Source organism: Rhipicephalus sanguineus, chromosome 2, assembly GCF_013339695.2.
Source record: "Rhipicephalus sanguineus isolate Rsan-2018 chromosome 2, BIME_Rsan_1.4, whole genome shotgun sequence".
Lineage (NCBI taxonomy): Eukaryota > Metazoa > Arthropoda > Arachnida > Ixodida > Ixodidae > Rhipicephalus > Rhipicephalus sanguineus.
The window spans coordinates 230,937,264-230,960,183 of record NC_051177.1 but is presented as its reverse complement, the minus strand read 5'-3'; the positions used below and the strand labels follow the sequence as shown (position 1 = coordinate 230,960,183).

Here is a 22,920-nt window from a genome sequence, read left to right as displayed (position 1 = left end):
TGAGGGGAATGTACTGGCAGACTGAAATGCTACATCATCAAACGGGAACGATTGAGGGGAATGTACTGGCAGACTGAAATGCTACATCATCAAACGGGAACGCAAACAGTGCATTCATAGCAGCCCCTGAACCAGATCTGAAGCCATACTTGTGAAAAAAACTGTGAACCCACTGGCAGCACAACTGGGACGCTGAAATTTTGAAGAAACTTGACGTAGTGAAGCCACAATTAGGACCACCACCAACCAAATCAGGACGAAATGATGTCCTATCCTGTCGCCTTGGAATAGGACACGCAGTTTTTTGCTGACTGGTGATGAGCATCTGCTGTGTGGTGCAAGAATTAGTGTCTCTGGCATGTCCTGTTGCAATTTCCTGAAACGGAAGCCGTTTCTTTAGCATAAAAACATTGTATACCTCTTCGCTTGTGCTTCCGGGACCTTGTACTCAAGGGCATTGTGAGGCTACTTGTTACTGTTCTATTAATACATGCCGTGTTATTTTAACATTGTACATCTCATGCTCATAGCATCCGCCCCTAAAGCCGTCATCATAATTTCAAATGCTACACCTTCTAGGCCACTTACAGCTGCGATTTTTGGGCCTCTATACAGCCATGCCATGAACCATAAACCCATGGAATATACATGACTACAGCACTCATTGGCCAAACCTGGCCCTTACACTGCTAAACACCGTATAATCATTTGCATCTTGTTAGGAACACTGATAACTATGCCAATACCATACGGACTAGCAACATTCTTTTAGAGTAAAAACAAGATGCCGCCTATGAACTGTCTGTAAATGCATCAAATTGACATAACATTAGACAGTTATAGTTCAGCGGCTTTTTTTTTAGGTGAATTGTTTTATTTTTCTTTACACAAACACACTTATACAATACCTGGACCGATAGCCAAGTAAGGCTAGTTTCCAGTCCATTGTTTAAAAATTAAACAGACAGGTCATTTACACAATTTAACACAACGACATTCAACAGTATTCAATAATTCAAACAAACCACATAATCCTCACAAACAAAAATTTTCTCATACAGTACACCTACATTTGTCAATTTAGGTTCATTAGATATCCTGGTTTTCAATGAAAAAGTATTTACTAGATAGCTTAAAGTTGCGTGCAGTTTTAACCTCTAGGGGTAGGGTGTTCCAGATTTTTATTCCATTGAATTCAATTACTCGTTCGCCGTATATATTATAACACTTAGGTAGATTTAGATTGCCTTTTAGAGCGTGTCTCGTACTACGTGTCGGAAAAGATATCTCGAGAAATAGGAAAGTTGGTAGACAAAATTTTGTTAACTGAAATTGATATTTTGTGATTGCATAGAGCCTTTACCGATAACACATGCTGAGTTTGGAAAATGTTACGAGTTATATTATTGCTGCTGTTTGGTCTACTAATTATTTTCAATGCCCTTTTCTGTAATGTTTGTAAAGGTTGTATGTATGTTTTGTAGGTCACGCCCCATGAATCTAAACAATAGCCAATATGGCTATGACAGAACGCGTAATAAAGGGTTTTCAGTATTTCTGGAGGGAAATACTGTGTTGCTCTTATGAGGTGATAACACCCGTACGCGACCTTCTTGCACACGTTTTGAATATGTTCTTCCCAATGTACATGTTGGTCAAATATGACACCCAGATATTTAATCGAGGTAACTTCTTGTATACGACTGTTATTTAGCGGGACAGCGGCTTCAGCGGAATAGCAGGACCGAAATGCGCATGCGCAGTACGCTAAACGGCCCGTAGCGTTTACTGCACGCACGCTATTTTTCAGATTTAGTGTTACCATGTTTGCGTGGTTAACTTAGTGTACGTAAAACATGGCCGTGGTTTTGGATGCCCGCTTCGAACTGAATTAGCGTTGGTGTGGACGGATCCACTTCTTTGTAGCAAACGACTGTGTATAATGGCTACGCTTGCCTTCAGGTAGCTTCGACGACCGAATAGTATGGATAACTTAGCGTAGTTATAACGCGATAGCGTTCGAGAGCTCGTTTCGCAGGAATTCCGCCGTCGATGAAGGCGTTGCTTGTGAGCGAAAAATTGTCCGTGACCGAAAAATCGAGAAAGATGCAAATAAAATAAACAATAAAAATCTTCGGTCCCATTGAGGATCGAACCCGGGCCATTTGCGTGGCAAGCAGGTGTCCTGCCACAGAGCCACGATGTTCCTTGCAACCGCTTCGGAAAAAAACACTACATAAATGCCATGTAGTGGAAGGAGTCTCCTTAACACATTTTTTTCGGCAGGTGTCACGACAAAAATGAGCCCATTCGGCGATTTGTTGGCGCATTGGCAAGGCCATCAAGCTACGTTTATTGTGCGACGCCATGCTTCGAAAAAAGCCGGGATAGTGCAGCCATCGCTGCTAAAAACACGCGAACTTTCAAGCAGCTCCAAAAATGGACAACTATGTCCATCTAGCGGAAAACATATCAAGCCTACACCTCCTTTCTGGAGGAGGCGTTGATCAAGCAAACAGCAAACATTAGATAATGTACTGCCATCTGTGAGGCATTTTGAGAAATATATCTCAACTCTAGCACTCGACCCTATAGATACATCGTGCGCACGTGTGTGTCTGTGTGTGTGTGTGTCTGTCTGTGTGTAACAACACACATTAATAAGTATATGCACTTAGTGGTTGAAGTGCGCACGAGGGGCCGGATTTGGCTATCGCGTTCAACTCTTAAAGGCGAAGCTTAAGGGTCCCCCCATTTTTTGCGATCGCTTCTCATTTCGAACGTCTCTAGGCTTAACCAGAACATTGGTGTAAACAGATCCGCAACATAAAAATGTTCGCTTTTGTTGTATGGTTCATATTTATTTACTTTTATTGTTACTAAAAGAAGTAGTAATATTGCTGCGTGCGGGAATACAGGCGAGCATTCCGAGTTTTTTCTTTTCACCAGGGCTGGGCAAAGATATTTTGAAATTGTATTGTGATACGATACAAGATACTCAGGCTAGAAGTATTTGAGATACAGATACATGATACTACAACACTCATTGTATCCGATACGATGCATTCCAATTGTGTCTTAAGATACTTCGATACATTCGCAAACTTGTTGTTATGTATCTATATAATGTAGCACTAAATGCCTATGCGCAAAAATGTTCACTTGAAAATGTATTAACTGTGACCAATTTTGTTTCATTTGAATGAAATGTGTGTTAGTATCTCAAACGATTTGTACTTCTTGCTCAAGGTATATTAGTTTCATTCTGAAACAACTTACTGGTATTGTTTTAGCTGCTTAACATGACAGCACTTTATACACTTCGCTGATCGATGTTTTGGCTTGTCGCTTTTGTCATTGATGGGAGTCGTTGCTCTGCTTGGGGACCAGGCCAGGCAACATAAGAACAATGTCGAAAATGCCTATGGCAGCCATCTAGCCTCGCACTGTAAAAAATGCGCATGCACACCCAAGTTCGGGCAAACTAGTTTTTTGACGTTTGGAAAATCCAAAAAAGAAAGAGAAATCGTGGAAGCTTATTTTATCAATAAAGCTGGAGATAAGTGTGTCAGCGCGGCATCACTTAGTTTAACTACTCATGAGAGATCGTTTCTCGATAAACACCTGTTAGTTTAGCAATACGCATGTCCGCAATCGTTGATTTTTTGTGGCATTTTTTGTGTGACAAGGCGTTTTTGGTGGCATAGCTATAAGTGGTGATTTTTCAATAAACATTCAGTTGGCAGTACAGCGCTAGTCCTGTTGTGTGTGTTCCTATTTTTGTCGTCGTTTTTTTCGCGCTGCTTCTAGTTTTCCCTTAACCTCCGCTATAACGTTAACGCTGAACTATAACTGTCTCTTATCTTAATGCACTCACTGTTCTATTTTAGCAGGAAAAAATTTCATAATACATTGATTTATGTGTGTTATAGCAACTAATTCTAATTAAATTGTAATTAAATATCCTGAAGTCATTCATGCTCTGTTTTTGCATAAATAGAATGAAATCTCAGATGCAAATGCAGTGCAAGTTCATTTTTCGGTTATGTTAATTTTGAGCAAAGAAAAGTTATACTTTCGTCATGGCTTCCGGGAAGCAGCCCGTCGAGAATGGTAGTGCCTACAGCGGCGTGACTATATTCAACAGTATAGGCTGGTCCCGATTCTCATGTTCTCCAGAAGATTTTAGATGCCGTCACAGAAATCAAGGCTTCCCAAACTGAACTTCAGACCGGAATGCAGGGCGTTCAAAAGCGCTTGTCTCTCATTGAGAATACACTGGCATCGCTCAGCGACTGTAAGGAAAAAGTTGAAAAGTGTGAAGCAACTGTTAATGCGGTTCAAAAGCAAGTCGCGCAATTGTGCAGTAAAATGGACGACTTAGAAAACAGAAGCCGCCGTAACAATATCGTGATATACGGCATACCAGAAAATGACGATGAAGGCCCCGAATCTTTGAGGAAATATGTCGAAAACGAAATCTTCAGCCATCTACTGAAAGTTAAAGTGAAAACTGTGGAGCGCGTTCATCGTGCTGGCAAAAAAATAACTGATCGGGATCGCCCCGTCATACTGCGGTTTTATGACTTTGCTGAAAAGATGGCAATACTGCGCAGCTGTTCAAAGTTGAAAGGTACGAACATATCGATTTCCGAGGATTTTTCACTTGCAGTCCGTGAAACACGCAGGAAATTATGGAAGTCCTCAAAATCTAACCGAGACAGCGGCGATAGGGTTGTGCTTCTTTTCGATAAGCTGAAAATAAATGACACGCTCTACGTTTGGGATAGGCACGTGGGAAAGAGGATACCTCTGCAGCCGGCGCGTTCCCAAACTGCTGGCCACGAAGGCAGTAGCTCAAGTACATGAAGCCAAGCAAACACGCCGTCGTTTTCTTTGTTGTGTTTCAATGCCAGAAGTATAGTGAACAAAACGGACAAACTAGAGGAGATCTTGCTGGCTTTTGCACCTGATGTTTTGGTGATTACCGAGACGTGGCTTCATCCCAGTATTCATGATTCAGAAATAATATCAGAAGGCTATAGCCTACTTCGCAAGGACCGTGACAGCCGCGGAGGTGGAGTGGCTATCGCTATAAAAGATGGTTTAGCGTTCCAAGAAGAACATGGTATACTGAACCACGAGAGTCTGTGGTGCACTGTAACATTTCAAACCACACCTCTACTAATAGGTGGAATATACAGACGACCTGGAGCACCTGAATCTTATCTTACGGAGCTGCACAACTATCTCCTCGCGAAAATGCACGATCGGACGAAGCTAGTACTTGTTGGCGACTTCAACTTGGCAGGAATAGACTGGGAAAACCTCACCGCCAGCAATAGAGAGGCAAATAGCTGCGAGCAACTTCTGGATACTATGCTAAGTTTCTCATTATCTCAATGCGTAACGCAAGCGACACGCATTCAAGGGCTTGCTTCCAACATCTTAGATCTTGCTTTAATTTCTAGCTCAATAAATGCTCAAGTTATGGTGCAAGATGGAATCTCCGACCATAAAATGGTTTTAATTGAATTCCCCAATCTTAGCCCGGCAAAAAGTGACAATGAAAATTCACATATATTTATTAAAGATTACTCCAGAGCCGCCGATGAAAGTATTATTGATTACCTAGAAATGCAGTTACACGATTTTGACGCTGAACCTTCCGATGATGTCGACAACTTGTGGTTAAAATTCAAGGCAGCAATTTTTCACTGTGAGGAAACCTACATTCCTACGAAACGTAAGAGGACAAAACGAAGGACTCCTTGGATAACGCGAGAAATAATTCATATTAAACGGAAGCTGAAAAGAATGCGGAAGCGTAAATGCGATCCAGCTGTAATAAGTCAGTGCTACCAAGAGTTTAAAAGCCTGTTGCGCGAAGCGAAGACCTATTTTTTTTCACACACCCTAACCAACTTTATGACAACGCAACCGAGGAAATTTTGGCGTTGCCTAGCTAAGCCGGACAGCCCAATCCGAAAGATGGAAATCAACGGCATCGTTACTGAAAATACGCACGCAATAGTCAACTCGTTCAATTCCTTTTTCCAATCGGTATTCACCCAAGCATGCCCAGTCCAAGGGCCGCTTTTTGAACGTGACTCGGCCATGCCGGAAATCGAGATAACCGAACAAGGTATCTTGAACCTGCTTTTACAACTTGATGTTAAGAAATCACCGGGGCCAGATAAAATCCCAAATGCGTTTCTTAGGCGTTATGCAGAACAGCTTGCTCCTTTTTGTTTAAAATATTTATGCTTTCACTGAAAACTGGCGCACTTCCGAGAGACTGGCTACGCGCAAGAATAATTCCGATCCATAAAAGTGGTAACAGATTTCTGGTGGACACGTATCGGCCCATATCACTGACGACCTACTGTTGTAAATTAATGGAGCACATCCTCAACAAAGCCATTGTAAATTACTTAGAATCTAACAATATGCTGTACCCGAAGCAACACGGATTCCGTAGGGGTCTCTCCACGGTAACGCAACTTGCAGAAATAGCGCATGACTTTGCTGGCATAATTGACTCCAAACTTCAGGCTGATGCAATATTCATAGACTTTGCGAAAGCCTTCGACCGTGTGCCTCATTCCAAATTAATAGCCAAGCTTGAATCTCTTGGGATTAATAGCAAAGTAATTGCGTGGATTTCGGCCTATTTAACTAATCGCTCCCAGTATGTAACTTTAAACAACGTAGACTCTGACTGCCTCGGTGTTTTTTCCGGTGTACCCCAAGGGTCTGTATTGGGGCCAACATTATTTCTTGTTTACGTTAATGACATCTCTTCTTGTGCGGAACCAGGTGTAACATTGCGACTTTTCGCAGATGACTGCGTCATTTACACTACAATACGTGGTACCGATGACCAATTAAAACTCAATTCTACTTTACAAAACATTTCCCAATGGTGTGAGATGTGGGGAATGGAAATAAATGTGTCTAAAACCGCGTTCATAAGTCTAACCAAGAAAAAACGACCTTTGTCATTTGTGTACAATCTTAATGGCTCCAATATTAGCAAAGTTGACAAAGTAAAATATCTGGGCGTCACATTCTCGCAAGATTTAAAATGGGAACAGCACATTACCAATACATGTACCAAGGCATTTAAACAACTTGGATTTCTGCGTAGAAAATTGAGCAAAGCACCTTCAGCAGTTAAACTAACCGCCTACAAAACCCTGGTCAGGCCCATTCTAGAATACGGATGTATAGTGTGGGACCCTCATCAAAACTATCTTCGCGAAAAACTTGAAAAATTACAGAACAGGGCCCTGAGGTTTATATACTCAAAATACTCCTGGCGCGACAGTGCAACGGACATGCGTCATCAAGCGCACCTAGCAACACTGTCTAGCCGGCGTCATGTTGCTTCCATGAAGTTTTTTTATCTTCTTTTTCACGGTCACCTTAAAATCTGTAAAGACGACTACATTCATCCGCCTGGCCGCCGTTCTAGTAGGACGAACCATGATAAATGTATACGTCCCTTCAGTGCCCATAGCAATGTGTTTAAATATTCCTTTTTCCCTCGCGCTGTCACCGCTTGGAACGCGCTACCAGGTGAAGCTGTTAATATTACAAATATTGATGAATTTTGTTCTTTTGTGGAGCAGTTAACAGAGCCAGTATAGTTACATTTTGCTGTTCTTGTTGCGATAACGAAAAACGTGTTTTGCAGTGGTGCATTGTAATCTTTTGTACATAGTATATATTGTTTCTCATGCGTAGTTTTTCAAGTGTTGTGCGTATCGTCCCTCAAAATATTGTATTTCCTGAACTTTGTATCTAATTGGTTACCTGTGATGATGTATGCCCGCTTCCTGTATGGGTCTGCAGAAGACCTACAGTATTGTTAAATAAAATAAAATAAATAAATACTGCAAAATCAAGTTAAATGAAGACTCTTTTAATATGCAGGAGGTTCAATTCATCAAACGGTCAATGAATCTTGCTCTTTCTTAGCTGACGCAACTAGCAAAAACAAGTGGTGTACACAGATGTGTACAAAGCGTCTCGAAGGGTTAAGGCGCAACTGCTAGGTGCCTTCACCGTTCCTTTAAAAAATGTGCAGATCAGTGAACCTTCAGTCGTGCTCACTGAGAAGGAATTTGCATTCTTGAATTCTGCATGAGGTTTCTGTCTGTTTTTTGTATTTTTTACAACTCATGACTCCTTTCATGTATGCCCAGTGAATACTGCTGATGTTTATGTGTTCTGTATTTCCCAAAAACACACACTTGAGAGTTAAGCGCTCATTTGTCCCCTACACTTAAATGCACTGAAATTTTTTTGTGGATAGTAACCAACTCGCCCGAATTGCAGTTCTACTGCAATTCATGCTGACTGATGATGTGGACTGCACCACCTCGTTTCAATTGTCCATGAATGCCATTTTCGATCTTTTGCGTCACATGTTTGCGGAACTTCCCTCTCGGCGTGTTCTGAGGATTGTCCGAATGAATTGGGTTGCGGCCAAATATGACCAAGTTTAACGAGAGTTAACAGTGCATAGGCTTGCCAGGACCAGACAATACATCCAAAGTATCCGATTTTATAACTCAACGAGGGTTCAATTAACGAGCTTTTACCGTAATACAATTTCTAGACATTTACTTGATGTTTCCGGAGAATCCCATGTGCTGGCAGTACTTCACTAGATCTTCGAAGCCATCACTAAACTTTTCATCCAGGCATGTTGTGAAAAATGGAATTGCTCTAAGTCCTCTTTCACCAAATTGTGTGGGCACAACATGAGCACCATCTTGAATGCACAGGTTTATTAGAAGTATTTTATCATTGCACTTAAAAGCTTATAAAATCCCTTAAAAGGCCCAACATTTTGTCAAGTCTGAACTTGGTTGTGGAATGTAATAAGGAAGAGCCTGAATTTTTTTCTGATAAGTTAGTTGTACAATAAGTTGTACCTCAGTTAAACTGGAAGATGTATGAGCACAACTTTAGATAGTACTGTGCAGCTTTAAAAAGCAATCAAAACTTGTTTGTAGGTTCACATTGTAGCAGTCGTGATTGGCCACCAGAATTCGGTAGATCTCTGATGTTGAAAAAGAGCATGTACCAAATGATCCGACACTGTCGGAGTAATCAAATAATCACTAAGCTTACACGGTGCAGAATTTCGTTACATTCATGAAATTGTTACAGATTCCTTGATGGTGCCCCACGTGTGAGAGGTTGACTTTTCAATGCAGTACTGCTTTTCTTAACATGATCATTTGTTTTCCTTTTGTTCCGCATCTGTACTGAGTAGGTGTGTGTGAATATCAATCTTTCATTTAAACTTTGAAGCGAATTTGGATATGAAAACAAAATGTCAGTCGAATCGAATTTTTTTCTTCTAGAATATGAATAGTACAACTACTGACTTCTGCAAGTACAAGTATTTTTTACCAGCCAGATATGTAAAAATAAGTTTGTTGTACATCAAATAATGTACAGGACATTAATGCATTGCACAATACTCTTGCTTTACAGTACCATGTACAGTATGCAGTCAATTGTTGCTGTTGGGAAAGGTGGATAACTGCTTGGTACGCATATGTTTGGGAAGCAGTGACACCTTTGTGTATGTCACCATTTCTCCAGATAACGAAAACAGATGCTCACTAGACACACTCAGGCTGATGTGTTAGTCATGTTGTCATAGCTGAATCCTCTGAACATGCTTTCTTAATTGGGAGGAACAGTGACAACTGTTCGGCACGACGCTCATTGCAGGTGCTTCGTCTTAGGATAACCCAGAATAATGCTGGGTTTCTTGACTTTTACACATTTCTTCTTAATTTTGCTGTTGCTGCCCATTTGTTTCAGTGGCTTCGTTCAGTATAATTTTGGCACTCTATTGTGACAATGTGTTCGGCCTCACTGCCATGCTCTGGCCACTACACTTGAATACTGGCACAACTTTTGTAAAAGGGTATTAGGGGGGTGGGGGACAATGCCACAATAGAAAGTAATTTGAGTATTGGTGCGTCAGATTTTCTGAAACTTAGCGCAGGTATGTAATTCTTGCTGATTTCAGTACTTGTTCTGAAGTTTTGCGGTGTTCGAATATTTCGAATTGGTATAAGTGCCTTGTGAATAGAATCGAATACATAACTATTCGAATCAAATATGCGAAGGTTCAAATATTTGCGCACCCCTAATAGTAGTTGAGCGAACCTCCCAGCGAAAGTTAGTTGTCAGACAGTTTTCATTTTGTTGATTTCATCTTCTGCCCTATGTTTGCACTGTGCCTTTTACGTCCCACTAGCCCAACTCACAGACCTAATTGGAGATTTATTTAGCGCAAGAGGCCGTTAGCCGAAGAATCACCATCCAATCTTTTGTTGCATTGTTGTGGTTGTAAATGTACACCAGAATTGATGAATGTGCAGTTTTATATGAATGCAAATACGGGAAAATGTGTCTGCTGTTTGAGGCTTGGCATATCAATAGTAGTGTAAGCGCTACATGAGCCAGTCTTTGGTCAACTTGCATAAAGAAGAATGAAATGTCTAGACATTGATTTCTCGCCCACATTTGCACGGATGCCTCATTGACAGCTGGCACTGTTATTCCTGAGCATGCGCAGATTAAGATTTGTGTTTGCCGCCACAGTGCGACCTTTCATTTGATAGAGGTCCGATCGTCTTCTTTTGTGTCTGCCTGTTTACCCGTTTCCACGATAGCTCAAATGTTGGTGGTCCCCGGAATGCCGACCATTGTTCCCTGCAGGAGCCATGTCGGGGCTGCGGGTGTGCGGCTGCCTCAACTGGAGCGTCCACTGCCAAGAGGTGCAGCCGTGTGACCTCCGACAAAAGGCACCAGCTGACCCCTTCTTCAAGGGTGGGCTCGTCTGTGCCAAACTTGCCCCACAGGGCATCACCAAGGTGAGCCTGGTCATAATGCTATACAGCGCTGTTTTATCTATGCTTATGCTTGAAAACAACATGCGGGCAAGGGCACACCAAAGGCTCCAAGGGTTAACCAGAACAGCAAGGGGTACTTCACTCTTGACATTGGGGCAGTCAGCTTTGTGTTGGTTTTTAGGTGCGAAGCAGCTTTTGTGCTGGGCCTTGTCCGTCCGCTTTCTAAAACCTACCATAACCATCTCTAACATATTGAGCGTGCGCTCGCGCCATGGAGAAGTCTTCTTCGTCTTGTTCTTCGACCGACTTGATGATGACACGTGCAGAGCAGTTTAGGGGCCCTGGCTGCCGTATGCTGTCTTAGCTTGCCGTAACGCAGACAAAACCACGTGTGCTGGCACGCGCTAGCGCGTTCGGGCCCGTGTAAGGGGCTGGGTAAGACGCTGTGGCATCTCCCCCTTACACTCTCTCGGCAATCACGTGATGGCGTCGGGGAACGAGATTCTGCAGACGCGTGATGAACCCGCGTGGCGTGCTCCAACAAGAGTTCGGGACGAGTAACAGCAACAGCAACAACAGTGGATTCATGGTGTGCTCCACATGCAAGGACGCGTTAACATTGGGCAACTGGCCCGTGGTGAATGGAACTTTAAGTCGACCCATGCGCTCCTTCGCATCCCCACATGGTTCCCTTTAGTGGGAAATGGTGAAATTTTTTTTTCCTTCTTTCTCAAATGCCACTGAGCTGATGCATGTTGCTTTTGTATTGTGAATTCGAGGATTTCTCAGATTTCATTTGTGTCATTGCAGGAGTGTAGCAATAAGATTACAGTGAGGGGGGGTCCAGGGTTTATGTGCATGTATACACGCATACGAAATGCAAAAATTTTGAATGGGAGGTTTGAAGCCTTCCTCAGGCTATGTCAGTGGCTAGTTGTGCAGCTTTTATGTGTGCTGTGGTCACCACTGGGAGGCAGATGCAATACTGGGTTGTGTCAACTTTGTGTAGACAGGGCTTAATTGTGTTCTTCATTACTTGAACAAAACGCATAAAACAAAGAAAAAAGAGAGGCAAGACACAGAGCACTTCCCTCTCTTTTGCCTTCATTTTTTGTTTTCTTCAAGAAATGAACTTGCACGAACTCGCCCAACTTACCATTTTGGTGCTATATATTAATTGTCCACTGTTTGGAAAGACTGCTCTGTGGCTACTGGGTGCACGATGATATTTAATACAGTCAAAACCTGCAATAACATAATTTTGCAAAACGAAATTCTCATGTCAACAAAATATTTTGCTGTCCCTGGCGAAGCCCAATGGGATTCAATGCATTTTGCCTTTCTTGACAATGGAATATTGACAGAACATTTCCCCATACAAAACGTGCTCACGCGAGGTCGGCATACTCTGAAATGTGCTCAAGTCTCTTTGCTTAAACTGTGTAAAGTACCACCTCACTGCACTTTCCTGGGAACTGCCATTTTTGTTGACAAAGTCAACCCAGTGCCGGAAGTAGTCGCACGCGCCGAATGTTGTCATTGCCTCCATGTTGCTTGCTTAAATTGCTTTTCTTTTCATGAACAGTGGCATGGCCATTCATGGGCTGCCGTACGCAAGCTGTTTTCCTCACGCACATTCACCAACAAGCATCGCCTGCAACTCCTAGAACATATAATGTACTCGCAAATAGCGTGCCATCTTAATTATCATTCCTTCTTTTTCCACAATCAGCACAGTTTTGGGCCGGCTGATCATGTGATACACAGCTTTTTGAATTTATTACTGAACTTCACCTAGACTTAGACTCATCGTTTCAAACTGATGTCGTCTACCTAGGTTTTGCCGAAGCTTTTGACTGGCCAAGCTTTCATGCCTCCAGCTGGACCCTCTCGCATTGTCCTGGATCGATCGCTTCCTCACCAATCAGCTCCCATACTCAGATGTTGTTGTTCAGGGTGATTTCTGGAGTACCGCAAGGATCTGTCCTTCATCCTCTTCTTTTTCTCATCTTTATAAACGACATTCCTAATGGCATTAAATCTTCTATTTGACTTTTTGCAGGTGACTGCGTTCTTTATCGTCCCATCTAGCACCAATCTGACCATGATATGCTTCAAAACGACTTACATCGAATTGAATCCTGGTGTTCAAATTCACTAATGAAACTCAACAGCCCCAAATGCAAAGTGATGCAGATATCTTGTAAGCGCTCAAACAAAGATTACACGCACTCCCCAAACTCGACAGCTTTATCCTTCGTTGAATCGTGTCATTATCTCGGTATCAAAATCGACAGCAAATTGACACGGTCTGATCACATCACAAAATTAGCTGCCGATACGACTAAATCACTTGGTTCCGGCAAACGTCCCCTTTCCTTGTGCCCCTCATCCACACGGAGACTGGCTTATGAAACTTTTAATTGGACTAAGCTTGAATAAGATGCCTCAGCTCTTTGGAGCCCACATAATCAAGCATACCTTGTTAACACTTCATCCACACAGAGCCGTGCGGCCAGATTCATTTCTTCCAAGTACGACGGTGGTTGTAATTGTAAGGCTGTGCCTTTTCCATCATCTCTACTATAACTTCCTGCAATTGCACTGTACTCTCTTCAACTTCCCAACCCGTACATCTCGTTGTCTCTTGTAGCATCCACCGGTTGCAGAATTCAACATCTTCCTTCAATCAGTCATTTTTGCCTATTTCCATTGCGGAGTGGAACATCTTGCCAGAAAAAGTCACTGAGCGTAACCCCATTGTGTTCAGACAGTTGCTTACTGACCACCTGAAACTGTAATATTCATAAAGGCCTATTTTTTTCCCCGTTGAAACTATGACTTTTTTGTCTTGCACCTCGAGCACTGCGTTTCCCTAAAAGCTGTGCTTCAATGTGGTGGTGACCCAATCTGTTTTGCAGTTTCACTTTCTATGGAACTCTCTCCCCCTTGATGTAATGCGGGGTTCTTTATAAATGATGATGATAGCGTTCCTTAAGAAATTTTAGCGATTCTTTGCAGCAGCTGCATAGCGACAGAGGAGGAGTCGATGTCATTGCTTCAGCTGCATTGTCTGCTCAGTTTCGTCCATAGTTCGGTGTTCGCTCTGCGGTGTCTTGCCGTGTCACATGATTGCAACACCGGGGAGGCTTGCTGTGCACTTGGGGCATCTCTCGCGCAGTGCAAGTTGTATGGCACCAGATGCAGGTGTGCCGTTGTGCAGTCTCAGAAAAAAACAAGTGAAAAGGACGTCCTTTTGTGCCCCAACAGTATTCGTCATCTATCTCGCTGCCTTTCCTTCGCCGCATGCCACGCTCTTCCAGGTCACAAACAGCATGCGCGTTATCGGCATGACATAGCATTCTTGATAGGAAAGTGGCAAGTCCCAAGTTTTCAAGAAAGGAAATGCAAGCAAGCCAGATTGTTGTTGTGGGACAAAATGTTGTCCGTTTTACTCGGATCTTTTCTTATAGTGTGGCCGACTTGCCGCTAGCATGGTTGGGGCTGCATGTGACTGCGCAATTAAGCTTTGTGTATCGTGCGCAGTTGATGTGGTGCTGCAGAGGGTTGTGTGTCGCACTTAGTATTGCGAGGTGTGTCGTGCGACACGAGCTGCCACATGTTAGGCTGCGAGTTGACCGACAAGGTCACCGTAAGCAGTGTGCGCAAACCAACGTCCCCGAGGAACGAGGCACAAGCCGAGGGGAGAAGACGGCCAACCTGTGGGATAAGTTGGACATTTTTGACATGATTCAGGCAATACTCGGAGTGTGCGATGGAGATGTCGCAACAGACAACTTGCTACACTGTGAAGGAAGAGCTATGCGTTTACTAACTGGGAAGGGCTGACAAGGCTAGCCAACTCACAACTGAATTTCGGCATCAAAGTTTTATTTTGCGATAACAAAATCCTCACAATAACAAAATTTTGCGGTTTCCCCGCTGTAGAGGTCGCCACAACTCAGCCCTTTGATTAGGCCGCCACTGGAGCGGGGCGCCCCCTGTTACTGCGTGCATCATGTATATGTTCGTGTCCCAATAAAGTCTGGGTTACATTTTCGTCCGAGCGAGCAGCGTGTACGCGTCAGTCTTTGCGTGCCCGTGCCCCTGCGGCACTGACCACGCGACATGGTGTCAGAAGTGGGGTCACATCGCGTGACAGTAAGCTCGGAGCGTAGGAATAACGCCCCCCCCAGCCCTAGGCCTTACCGCGACGGAACGGCAGCACGATGGACCTCGAGAACGGCGAGCCGCCAAAACTGTACGGCGTGAACCTTCAGCCACCGGCACCGTTCGACTTCGCGAACCCGGCAACATGGTCGACATGGCTCAGCCGCTACGAAGACTTCACCGCGGTTTCGGGACTGACAAAAGCGTCGGAAGACGTGCAGGTACGCTCGCTACTGTACTGCATGGGCCCGGAGGCACGTCCGCTCCTCGAGACGTTCTCGCTCGACGCCCAGTCGCTCGCCTCGTACCAAGTTGTTGCCGCCCGCTTCACTGAGCACTTCGTGCACCCGGCCAACGAGCTCTACGAGTCGTCGCGGTTCCACAGGCGTGTTCAGCTACCCGGCGAAAGCGTCGACACGTACTACGCGGAACTGTGTAGGATGGTGAAGCGCTGCAACTACCCGTCAGCTGCTGTCGAGGAAAGGCTCGTACGCGACCGGTTCGTCGTCGGCCTCTGCGACTCTCGCCTCTCGGACCAGCTGTGCCGAAACTCGAAGCTGACGCTCAAGGAGGCATGGACACAAGCCCGTCAGTCCGAAGACGCCGACAAAGAGAAGGAGTTGACCCAGAACCGCACCGAGCACGCACGCGAGCTCAACCTCGACGCCGCGAAAGCCAGCAAGTTCGCCTCTCGTCGCCGCTCCGGAGCTAAGCCTACTACGTCGCAGCTGCCAGCCGAGCGCTCTCGCGAGCCGTCCACGTGTGAATTCTGCGGCCGCGCGCCTCACCGACGTTCGGACTGCCCGGCCCGACGCTCCGCCTGCAACTTCTGCAAAAAGAAAGGCCACTTCGCTGAAGTTTGCCGCTCGCGGAAGCACCAGCAGAACAAGCTCTGCTCCGTTCACCTCCATGCCGTCGGCACTCCCGCCGCTGCAAAGTTCGTCGACGTGACCGTTGACAACTACACAGCGCAGTTCAAAGTCGACTCCGGCGCCGAAGTATCTGATGTACCCAGCGACTTCCCTACGCTGCCTGCCAAGCTCGACCAAGTCGACAGTCTGCTCACCGGCCCTGGAGGACAGCCACTTCGCGTGCTAGGCTCGTATCTGGCACGACTTCGGTGGCAAGGAAAAACAAGCTGCCAGCGCCTATACGTAATCCAGTCACTCACTGTGCCTCTTCTAGGACTGCCAGCGCTCCAAGCCCTGAAAGTTGTGAAATTTCTTGACGAACTCAAGACTCCAAAAGCAACGCTGCACGCCGAGCTCTTCAAGGGATTGGGCACTCTCAAGGACGAGTACGTTATTCGGCTGAAACCCGATGCCGTGCCCTTCTCGCTAAGCGTCCCCCGCAGGATCCCCATCCCGCTGCTCGAGGTCGTCCGCCGCGAGCTGGACAAATTGGAAAGCGCGGGAGTGATCCGCAGGATCGACAAGCCGACTCCATGGTGCTCTGGCCTCGTTGTCGTCAGGAAAGACGATGGTTCCTACCGGCTATGCGTCGACTTGACTCAACTTAACAAAGTCGTCCTCCGTGAACGGCATATTTTGCCAACGGTTGAGCAAGTCCTTGGCCTCCTCGGTGACGCAACAGTTTTTTCAAGGCTGGATGCGACCGCAAGCTTCCACCAGGTGAAGCTTTCTGCCGATTCCCAAGAGCTGACGACATTCATCACCCCATACGGCCGATACTGCTTTTGCCGGCTCCCCTTTGGCATCACCTCCGCTCCCGAGTACTTCCAGAAACTGATGGCAAGAATCCTGGAGGGCCAAGAAGGGGTCGCCAACATGATAGATGACATTCTGGTTTTTGGACGCACCCGCCAGGAGCATGGCGCCAGACTGAGCCAGGTGCTATCTCGTCTTGCAAAAGCAGGCTTCACGTTGAACGAGGACAAGTGTCGTTTTGGGGTATCTGAGGTCTCCTTCCTCGGTGTTGTCGTCTCAGCTAAGGGTATCAGGCCGGATCCAAGCAAGGTTGAAGCGGTCAAAGCTATGGAAGCTCCCACAGACGTCGCCGGCGTTAGACGACTGCTTGAAATGGTGAATCATCTCGCCAGATTCCTGCCACACATCTCTGACGTCACAGCACCCATCAGAGCCTTGCTGAACAAGTCTGCGAGTTGGGTGTGGCAGCATGAGCAAGAGGCAGCATTCAAGAAAGTCAAAGAACTCTTGACGTCAGACAGGTGCATGGCCAAGTACCACCCGTCGTATGCCACGACAGTATCCGCAGATGCAAGCTCTTTCGGACTCGGCGCAGTACTGCTGCAGACTCAACCCTCGGGAGAGCGTCGCCCAGTCGCATTCGCTTCGAGGTCAATGACGAGTACCGAACAGCGTTACAGCCAGACCGAAAAAGAAGCTTTGGCAACGACATGGGCTATCCAAAGGTTCGACGAGTTTGTCCGTGGCATCACCTTCGATGTCGAGACCGACCACCTGCCTCTCGTTTCACTTCTGGGCAAGATGGAACTGGATATGTTGCCGCCTCGTATTCAGAGACTACGGCTCAAGACAATGCAGTACCAGTTTCGCATGCTGCACGTGCCAGGAAAACTGCTAGCAACAGCAGATGCCTTATCACGTATCACCCACAAGGCATCCACTCCTGTAGACACGGTGGAACTCTTCGCAGCACAAGTAGTCGGCTGCATGTCGGAAGTCTTGCCACTCCGCCCTGAAGATGTACGACAGGCACAAGAATCCGATGCAGAGTGCAAGGCTCTCATCTCCTTCTGCCAGCAAGGTTGGCCACGAAAGACCAAGCTACCTCTGCATGTGTCGAAGTATGCCTCCGTGGCCGACGAGCTCTCTGTCTGCGATGGTATCCTGCTGAAAGGCCCCCGGATCGTCATCCCATCATCTCTTCGGCGGGCGGTCTTGACGCTGTTGCACGAAGGCCATCAGGGCATCAACAGGACCAAAGCCCTAGCTCGGGAGTCGGTTTGGTGGCCGGGTATCTCAGCAGACATCGCCTCTCTCGTCACCAACTGCGAACAGTGCGCATCCACCCGGGTGAACCTTGCAGAACCCCTAGTCTCCACAGCTCTACCTGGACGTCCCTGGGAATTTCTCGGAATGGACTTGTTCCATCTCAATGGCCAGACGTTCCTCCTGGTGGTGGACTACTACTCGAGGTTTCCCGAGGTGGTGACCCTGAGAAGCACTACAGCTCGGGCAGTCATCGATGCTCTCAAAAGCATCTTCGCACGCCACGGAATCCCACAAGACGTCAGGTCGGACCACGGTCCACCGTTTTCGTCGCAAGAGTTTGCGGCATTCGCAGCGTCTTATGGCTTCAACCATGCGACCAGTAGCCCACACTACGCCCAGTCAAACGGAGAGGCAGAGAGGATGGTACGAACAGTCAAGGACCTGTTCCGGAAGTCCAAAGACCCTCACCTCGCTCTGCTCAGTTATCGGGGACACTCCGGGAGTCGATGGCTTCAGTCCAGCCCAGCTGTTGATGGGACGTCAGCTGAGAACCAGAGTCCCGAAGCAAAACTCCCAGCTACATCCCAACTGGCCACCTAGGAAAGATGTCGTCGCCAAGGATGTAGCCTACAAGCGTAAGCAGACAGACGACTACAATAGGCATCACGGAGCTCGAGACCTGTCACCTCTCGAAACGGGTCAGCGTGTGTGGGTGCGCCCTGATCAAGTGCAAGCTACGGTCCTCAGCCCGGGGCAAAGGCCAAGAAGCTATGTGGTTGAAACAGACCGAGGTGGTGTTCTACAGCGCAACCGCCGTCACCTAGTGCCTTTCGTGCCTTCCGCCTCCGGTGAGGAATCGCTGCCAACAGCTGCACAGCAACCATCGCCACCGCAGCAAGTTCTTCAGGAACCTCAGCCTGCCAGCAGCGTGGGACCTGCGATCCCCCAAGGGCAGCCTTTGCAACATTCCCCAACATCCAGGGACCGTAGTGATGGTGTTACACGAACCCGTTATGGCCGGCGCGTTGTTCCGCCGCGCCGTTTGAACTTGTGACATCGCGATGTGTTTGGCGTCCTCCATCCTCCCATCGGACTTTCTCAAGGGGGGAGATGTAGAGGTCGCCACAACTCAGCCCTTTGATTAGGCCGCCACTGGAGCGGGGCGCCCCCTGTTACTGCGTGCATCATGTATATGTTCGTGCCCCAATAAAGTCTGGGTTACATTTTCGTCCGAGCGAGCAGCGTGTACGCGTCAGTCTTTGCGTGCCCGTGCCCCTGCGGCACTGACCACGCGACACCCGCCAGTTTTGTTATTGCGGTGTTCAACTGTACGGCATTGCGAGTGCACTCCTTACTCTCCAAGCGGTCCTGAATTTCCGAGGCTATTTCTAATGTGCCACTTCCAATCTTTCCCATGTATGATAATGTCAGCTCAATGCCTTTTTACAGCAAATCTGTATACGCCTAGTGCGCGCCGACGGAAGCACCATAGGCGGCGACTCAATCATTGCTCTCGGGAAAGCAAGCAGACGGCCCGCCGTGGTTTCCTACGTCGTTGTACGCTGTGTTTCCGCGTTGGTTCACGTTTCCGTAGTGAAATAAGCAACGTTCGTCGTATGTGTGGTAGCCAAAACTTCAAGGGATGTCGAATAACAATTGCTGTGGAGTGGAGTGCTCAAAACGCCTACAAAAACGCGCCCGGAACACGGTTTTTACTCACCGCAAGGCCTCCTGAGCAAGAGCGACGGAAGCAATGTATCGCTGCTGTTCGTTGGCAAAGACGAGCCGCTTCGTCATTGTGCGGGTTAAACACGTCGCTTCTTGTTCTAATGCTTTCGTTCCTGTCATATCGGTGCTTGCTGGATGCACTCGATCATGTTGACACTGGTAGACACCAAAGTTATCAGCCTGAGCATGTGATGGTTCGGTTCGAGCGCCGTGCAGGGCACTTCGCTCAAACGTTCTATATTTCAGAAGTGTTGTAGTTCGGGCGAGTGGTCATCCATGAACTTAGCTTGTACTAGCGCGGTACATGTACCGCGCTATTACAAGTTAAGTTCTATATTTATTATTTACAGGAACAGAAATGCAGCAATGGTTGACTTCAGAAAGAACAAGTGATTAGACGTCACCTTTGTAAACAAAACAAGCGGAATGTTCACCACGAGCTGCACCTCATAGCTGGATCTTGCTTGTTACGCTGGTCTGCGCGATGCACCTTTGATATTCACCGGCATGACGATTCACTCCACACGGACGTTCGTTCTCCTCCGCAGGTCGGTCATCACATGTCTTCCCGGCGACCCTCTTAAAACTTGTCACTGTCATCTCTTGATACTTAACTCCCAGCACTAGTTCATCAAACAACACGTCTTCTACGGTCCGAGCGAACGATGCTATCACTAGAACGACATAACTTCTTTCGCCGACTAACTCCTCACTGACTGCCCCCGCGCGCTTGCTGCGCTTGCATTGCTGTATCGGCTCGCGCCTGGGTACACTCTAGCCTGGGTTCGGGAAGGTGCGTATGATTCGTCTGTGCGTAGCACAGCGAAAGCTAGGGAAAGGGAGAGATCCTCCTCACCTATTCGTCTGTGGAATCAGACGGCGCTGCTGGCTCTCTTTGCTTTCTCAAATATCCCGATCTTTCGCGTTCGTTGGCTGTGTCGGTGGCGTCTTCTGCGGAGAGGGTACGCTCCCGGCGCCCTTTTATACTTGTTTTTTCGATGCGCGCGCTCTGTCGCGCACGAACAGTCGGCGCCAGGCTTTCATGCCGTCGTTCGAAATCGGTGACGTGCGCTTAGTTAAGCGCTCGTTCGTGACAAACATCGTGCACAAGTCCACTTTCGTAGAGGCCCGCGCCTTTCCTGCAGCTGCCAGTGCAGAATTAGTTGTCTGGCACCCGCACGAAGGGCAAATAGCAGCCGCGAACTTCATTCATCTCCTCACAGCAAAGCTGTGCAAAGCGCTGTCGTCTGCTCGGCTTCCCGCACGTACTGTCGGCGGCGCCCGCTAGGCGGCTATCAGTGGCGCCTCTATAGGCGGTGCACAAGGCGTATATGGCCATGTTTTGGTGGATTGCGTTCACAGACAAAACAACACGTAGTAGAACAACAATTTTCGGCACCCTTTGCCACCACTGATGCGTCTTTCACAGGTGTCGCGATATTTGGCGGTGGCGTTCCCACCACTTGTTGTGCCCCTTTGCCTTGTGACATGGAGATTGTGCCAGTGCTGTTATCAGCAGTTGCCCTTTGTACTGGCTATGGGACAGATGCGTGTGGTTCGCTCGGAGGAGGAAGAGTGGGATTGCCGATGCACACAGAACATGAGGTGAAGCCGAAGCCACTCCGTGCATTGATATGGTCAGATTAGGTGATGCAATAAGTAGCGACGGTATTGGAACAAAAAATGTGTTGTAAGTAGCACCTATGTGGATATGTGTGCCTTTTTTCGTCCATGTTTTCTGTGCACATTTAATTCTCTTCGAAATGGATTACCACTGTGCCCAAACTTTGTACTGCCCATAGCCAGTACAAAGAGACGCTGTGGCTACAGTGATTGCTATTTTGAAATCTTGCAAAGAACGCGTTTTTTACACCAAGGAAATTTGTGCTGTGTAGTATTTAAATACCATGAAACTGGTTGACACAGCTGTGTGTATTCTGTGCAGAGGCACTTGTTCCTGGAAAGTGTGCGCACTGTCGGTGACTGGGAGGTGCACAGCTGTCAGGGTTGCCATTGGGATGTGTACGCGCAAGCCTCCGATCGGAGTCTGCTGCTCAGTGCCAACCTTGAGGTAAGGCTTCACTCATTCGTGTGCGCAGGCAGTGTCAGGCTGGCCGACGTTTCAGTAGGGCGCCTATAGTCCTAAGCGGGTTAGTTGTTGACATCATGTCTGGTGGTGTTGCTGCCAGTACGTGCCAAAAGAGAACAAACTGGGAAGGAGACGAGTGGGAAAGTTTTGCTGGTTAATGTCTTTTGTCTTGCAATATACATCGTGAGCTCCTTGATAGCTCCATAGGTTTGCATACGATTGTTGCGTGCATGGCAAGCATTGACTGTATGTTTCCATCATCATGCAGAGTGATGTCAAGCGTATTGAGGCCATGCGGGCATCGACTGACTACTCCCCTTGCTTCCACATTTTGCTGCCGCCAGTAGCTGACAAGGAAGGAGATGCTGCTCGTGTTGCACCAGGTGATGTCATCCAATGCTTTTCTGCAGTGATGATGTCAGCAATTCACACCGTTTTATAGAAAATCTTTTACCTCTAAATCCAACTTTTCTTTATGCATAGTCTTCAATAGATTATATTTGTGTACATCGAAGATGCCATCAAAATGTTTGGATAACAGAGCAGCGCAGATTAAGAAAAGAACTAACTCTGATAATGCAAAAAAAAAACAAACCTATTCTGTGAACCTGCGACCCGGCCACCATGGCTTGGTGCCACCATATGTTGCGTGTAAAGCCGAAAGAAATGCTGGTGCATTGCAGTCATAGTTGGTGTTAAGACGAAGCTGTTGTGCCCGTTCTGCCACTGTGACTTGCCGTTGAATCTTTGGGTGTCATCCAAGCCCCCATGGTACTATGCCACTGTTGTCATGTTCACTGAATGTAAAAGCACTTGCCCTCCACTCAGTCTGGTGAAGGCTCACAAAAACAAGAGAGCTTGAGCTTAAAATGAAATGAAGGTAACAAGCTTAATTACGGCACCTCTCTCTATGGTGACCATGCATTTTCCTTTTGCAACACTGCACGTGCATTGTGTCTGAAGAAGTGAGGAAAACCTGGCACGGTGTGTAGAATTTTCGGTCACTCCTGTGCATTGGTTCAGCAGAGGTCTGGTAACTCGGCTTGATCACAGGCCTTCGCATAAATTTATAGAGCTTGCAGCAGTGTGGCAGATATGAGCAAGCAGT

The 22,920-nt window shown here is 46.8% G+C and overlaps 1 protein-coding gene across 6 annotated transcripts in view; it reads left to right on the top strand.

Annotated features, from left to right (window-relative positions):
• LOC119384158 (uncharacterized) overlaps positions 1–22,920 on the top strand; it is a 290,104-nt gene that overhangs the window by 15,745 nt on the left and 251,439 nt on the right. For 2 of the 6 annotated variants that reach the window (XM_049412784.1, XM_049412783.1), the window contains exons 2-4: positions 10,756–10,910; positions 21,669–21,794; positions 22,081–22,195. The exons of 1 other annotated variant lie outside the window; for it this stretch is intronic. In XM_049412784.1, the coding sequence (XP_049268741.1) occupies positions 10,761–10,910; positions 21,669–21,794; positions 22,081–22,195 (391 nt within the window). In that variant the 5' untranslated portion in view covers positions 10,756–10,760. The remainder of the gene's footprint in view (positions 1–10,755; positions 10,911–21,668; positions 21,795–22,080; positions 22,196–22,920) is intronic. 3 more of the 6 variants (XM_049412786.1, XM_049412782.1, XM_049412785.1) reach the window with 3 other exon arrangements.